General features: G+C 38.0%; 1 protein-coding gene across 2 annotated transcripts; it reads left to right on the top strand.

The window, feature by feature from the left end:
* The first annotated feature begins 374 nt into the window (after positions 1 to 374).
* On the top strand, positions 375 to 4,885 carry pigh (phosphatidylinositol glycan anchor biosynthesis, class H). 2 transcript variants are annotated; one of them, XM_080024611.1, is made up of 5 exons: positions 375 to 453; positions 652 to 848; positions 2,872 to 3,081; positions 3,388 to 3,471; positions 3,585 to 4,885. In XM_080024611.1, the coding sequence occupies exons 2-5, from the start codon at positions 672 to 674 to the stop codon at positions 3,654 to 3,656; spliced, it is 543 nt and encodes a 180-aa protein (XP_079880737.1). In that variant the 5' UTR covers positions 375 to 453; positions 652 to 671; the 3' UTR covers positions 3,657 to 4,885. The 2 variants fall into 2 exon arrangements, with proteins under 2 accessions (XP_079880737.1, XP_079880738.1); XM_080024612.1 differs by having other exon boundaries at positions 413 to 499.
* The last annotated feature ends 408 nt before the right edge of the window (positions 4,886 to 5,293 follow it).

The following is a 5,293-nucleotide window of genomic DNA, read 5'->3' as shown; positions in this document are numbered from 1 at the left end:
CTCGGCAATAAAGACGATTCTGATTCTGAGTTGGTGCTTGTTTTTAGTTCAAAGTTGTCCTTGCATTCTGTTAAACGGTGCCATATCGAACATGCATGCAGGACACAGGACAGACTCACTGACATTTTGTTAAACTGACGGTAAAATGTTTCAGAAAGGCTTACATGTTGAAGTAATAGAAATCAGAGCAAAAACAGTAGTAATACTCTAATAATAATAATAATAATAATAATAATAATAATTGTTTTCAGTTCGTGTGTTGAATATTTATTATCATATATATGATTATTACTCGTTCGCACTATTTTGCTGGAGTGACTCCCGACCGACGAGTCATCTACAAGAGTCGTTGGCTAAAAACGAATCGTCCGCCAATCGTGCGTCAATAAATCGATATCGTGCCCTTGTGGTTGTTCTTGTTCGTCGCGTTGGCTTGAAAACGACGACCTGCGCGTATGTTTGTTCGTAAACAGATGCTGCGTAAACCCCGCGGGGAGTGGTGCGTCCGGTAGCTAGCATGCCGCGAGCTAACCGCTAACGCCAGCCAAATAAAACGCACATTTCCGCTTTGAGTTGACGTCCGTTAGCGTCACACGCGGCGCGCAACGCTCCCTTTTTAACGTCTAACCCCCCCCCCTCCCGGTCCTTCAGGTGACTTCGTGGTGTCTGCGATGGAAGACGCCGGCTTCACCGACATCAGCGGCCGAGCCATATCCCTGGATTGCCAGAGGCACTCCCGTTTCTGCTCCGAGTTCACGGTGAGCTCCCCCAAGGTGTCCCTGAGCCGGGTGGCGGGGTACACCTGCTCCGTGTGGCTGCTGGCCTACGCGGTGTTCTGCTTCACCGAGGTGAGTCCGTACACTGGTGCCTTTTGTTGTTGTTGTTTGTTTTTTTTTTTTTGTTATCGTCAGATTAAAGGTGGTTTACAAACGAGTTACAGCCAATATGTGTGAGAAAGCAGGTAAATAAGTTATAATATCGATCAGATACAACTGCAAGACCTTTAACTGAAGTAAAAGTACAAATACCCTGACACGACATGACTAGTGAAAGTCGTGTTATGTGTGAGAAAGCAGGTAAATAAGTTATAATATCGATCAGATACAACTACAAGACCTTTAACTGAAGTAAAAGTACAAATACCCTGACACGACATGACTAGTGAAAGTCGTGTTATGTGTGAGAAAGCAGGTAAATAAGTTATAATATCGATCAGATACAACTACAAGACCTTTAACTGAAGTAAAAGTACAAATACCCTGACACGACATGACTAGTGAAAGTCATGTCTTGTTATGTGTGAGAAAGCAGGTAAATAAGTTATAATATCGATCAGATACAACTGCAAGACCTTTAACTGAAGTAAAAGTACAAATACCCTGACACGACATGACTAGTGAAAGTCGTGTTATGTGTGAGAAAGCAGGTAAATAAGTTATAATATCGATCAGATACAACTACAAGACCTTTAACTGAAGTAAAAGTACAAATACCCTGACACGACATGACTAGTGAAAGTCGTGTTATGTGTGAGAAAGCAGGTAAATAAGTTATAATATCGATCAGATACAACTACAAGACCTTTAACTGAAGTAAAAGTACAAATACCCTGACACGACATGACTAGTGAAAGTCATGTCGTGTTATGTGTGAGAAAGCAGGTAAATAAGTTATAATATCGATCAGATACAACTGCAAGACCTTTAACTGAAGTAAAAGTACAAATACCCTGACACGACATGACTAGTGAAAGTCATGTCGTGTTATGTGTGAGAAAGCAGGTAAATAAGATATAATATCGATCAGATACAACTGCAAGACCTTTAAGTGAAGTAAAAGTACAAATACCCTGACACGACATGACTAGTCATGTCGTGTTATGTGCGAGAAAGCAGGTAAATAAGTTATGATATCGATCAGATATGACTGTGCTGGCTGGAAGACATTTGTAAACAAACACAATGGATGAATCCGCCATTTTTAATTTGATGACGCAACATGGAATCCCCTGTGGTGGAAGAAGTAACGAGACCTTTTACTGAGGTAAAAGTACAAATACCCTGACACGACATGACTCTAGTGAAGGTCAAAGTAAAGCATTTAAGTAAAAGCAATGGTGGAAGGAACTAAGTACAAATACTCCACTTATGTGCGTTTTTCAAGTGTCTGTACTTAAGTATATTCCATAAACCAGAAGGATGGGAATACAATAAAAAATGCAGTAAAATTAATATATAGTAAGCAGACAAATTTAAATCTGGATTTATATTTGGATGTATTTTTAAATTAGATTGCACCACCTATACTGTACAAACATCTATGTAGTATTATACATTATATATACGGTTATATACAGGCTACTGGATATGACAAGTACTTTTACTTTTAATACTTTAAGTATGTTTATGAGCAAGTGCTTCTATACTTTTACTTCAGTAGAAATGTGAATGAGGTACCTTCGATTGTACTAGAGTAATTTTGTGTCAGGGTATTTGTACTTTTACTTCAGTAAAAACTCAAAGTACTTCTTCCTCCACTGAGTAAAAGTACTTAAATACTTGCTCTTAAATGCACTAGAGACTAGAATCAGAATCTTTATACTGTATATGAGGGATTTGTCATGGTGAGAATGGTAAGCTTAACAGAAATAAAATAGCCAAATATACAGAAATAGCCAAATATATATAGAAATGTACATAATATAGGTAGGTTTGGTATACATGTATAATATACGCACATACTGTATATGGAGTGCCTACCATACCATTTCAGCAGTATCTGGTGCTATATCATAGATAAAAAAGGTTACATCCCCAACGTGATATTTCAATATTGCATATCAGTGTCTTACAACGTCTTTATAATCCCTAGAACACGGCGGTGTTATCCAGTGCCATCCTGATCACCCTGGTTGGGATGATGCTTCACATTCACTTTGTGAAGGTCGACCACGAGTCCCTGCTCATCGTGGGCTCCCTGGGTGTGCAGCTGTCCTCCAGTTACGCTTCTGGGCGCGAGAGCACCACCTTCATAGAGATGAGTGACATAAAGGACATTGTCATCAATGAAGCTATCTACATGGTAAATGAATGCGTTTATCTTTCAGCAAAAGGTGGCACTATACAACAAATTGTTTTGTATATACCATATACGATCACGATCATTGTTAAATTGTTACAATTGAAATGTGTTAAAGTTAAATGTGCGTATCATGTACAAGTTTAGCTACATTGACATTGTGTATATAATTGTATGTGCAGTATTTTATTTGTTGTTTTTTTTACCGTTGTATTTTCTTCCTGTGGTAAAATGGTGAATTTTCTGATGTTTATCTGTACTTAGTTTTGGAAATATCTGATTTATTACCCTTTTTTGTCTCCATTTCAGCATCACATCATCTACTACCTCTGCATATTGCTGCGGGACCCCTCCGATCCCAATTCAGTGTCAAAAGTTGTTCCCTTGTTTCAGGTGAGTGTGCCGCTTAAAGGGAATCGCATTCCAGTTCAACGCCGTACTCCTGTGATAATCACCGTGAACACAGTCCTCTGTGGTGACCACGTTTCCACAAATTGACGTTTCAGAGCTCAAAGCCGAAGCTCAACTGCCTGAAGAAGGTTTACAGAAGCTGTCAGGAGGTCCTCTTTTCCTGTTGACCCGGCACCGGGATCCAGCTAAGCCCAATGTGTTCCTTCTCATGCAGCATACTTGAAATATTTACCTGTTTAGATCACCTATTTTGTTGTCAATAGAAGACTAAATTAAGCATTTTTAGCTCCCTAGTTTTATATCTTATTTCATATATTTGACTTGATTTTGTTAACAGGCGTCTATTTACTGGAATTATGGTAGATGTGCTGTAACAATGTCAGGAAGAGATGAATGTCACTGGGATTTTTGTGGTGAACCGTTACTTAAAAACTTGATATTCTAATTAGATATTTGTACCATTATACTAAAATGAATAACTTTTTAAGCTATAAAGACATGATTTTTACTGACATTATATTGCAAAATCTTGACATAATTGGGCAAAAACATGTCTGTCGTTTACCCCATCCACACAATGTTTTCCATTCTACTGTATTTTTCTTTTCCTTTTTGGAATACCATCATTACATTGCGACAGGAATTACTTTGTACATAATACTATATAATTATTATATTTATATTATATATATATATATATATATATATATATATATATATATATATATAGTCTGAACCTTTGAAGAGGAGCAGTACCTACTGGTTCCTGCAGGGGGCAGCACTGCACTAACTCCTCAAGCTCTTTCTGAACTACTGTAGTGAAGTCCTCAGTCCCTCCTTCGTCTTTGGAGTTTCATATTTGTCTTATTCAATACTGCGAGTAAGGCAAATACAAGACAAATATACCCTCGAGTTAAAGCTTAATTTTTAATGTGATCTTTTTATGCACATTTGGATCTGATGTATGCTGATATTCCTTCGAGGCAAATGAAGATATTATGTAATGCTTTTAAGGAAATAATGACTTTGCAAATAACCAAAAGCCATGGTGTTTGCATATGAGCTCATCTTTTCTTGCTTTTAAGTTTTTATTAGTGCCACAATAGATGACAGCTGTTGTAGTAATAATAATAATAGTAATATTAATAATAATAATAATATATAGCTTTAGGCTGCAATACACAGAGTCCATTTTTGTTGTGTTAGCTACGTATTACATTTTGCAGATTTTCTGTAATCCAGCGTCAAACTGCACAAATTCAACTATGATTTTGACCCAAATTTGTCGTATAGGATAATATTTTAATTGTCCGGCCATAATAGTCATCTTTATCTTGTGTAGTGTGACATAAATTAATTCTGCAATAAAAGGGCAATTTTATGTACATTACAGCTATTTCATGTTCTCGACTTTCTGTGGATTCATGTCTTTTCGTGTCCATGTTTTCCGATGAGTAGCAATTCCATGAACACAGTTGACGTCTTTCCGTGACTATTCACAATTTTCAGGACACTATTTTTCTGATCCATTCAGAGTACATAAAACCCATCATGGCCTCGCAGATTTTGTGTTTTGCGACATCCGCGAATCCTGCAAAGAAAGGAGAAACACGGCGCCACGTCTAGCACGGGGTTAGATCCAAATAGAATGTCTATGCGCAACGCACAACACGAATCAACAGGCGGAACCACATCCTGCAATTTACAACAAATTGGATGATGATGTCACCGAGCGACATACCGCACAAACTCATCTCGCTCCATCCCCCCGGTGGCCGTAAGTCTCTTCGAACCTCGGCTCCTT

Source organism: Zeus faber, assembly GCF_960531495.2.
Source record: "Zeus faber genome assembly, chromosome: 2".
NCBI classification, from domain to species: domain Eukaryota; kingdom Metazoa; phylum Chordata; class Actinopteri; order Zeiformes; family Zeidae; genus Zeus; species Zeus faber.
Note: the sequence above shows the minus strand (reverse complement) of the source record. Positions and strands in the feature narration are given on the sequence as shown.

What these genes read in the sequence shown, in the direction of transcription:
- pigh (XM_080024611.1), top strand. Translation starts at nt 672, where the DNA reads ATGGAAGACGCCGGCTTCACCGACATCAGCGGCCGAGCCATATCCCTG. An exon ending in CGGTGTTCTGCTTCACCGAG is followed by an intron (nt 849 to 2,871) that starts GTGAGTCCGTAC and finishes TATAATCCCTAG; the next exon opens with AACACGGCGGTGTTATCCAG. An exon ending in TCAATGAAGCTATCTACATG is followed by an intron (nt 3,082 to 3,387) that starts GTAAATGAATGC and finishes TCTCCATTTCAG; the next exon opens with CATCACATCATCTACTACCT.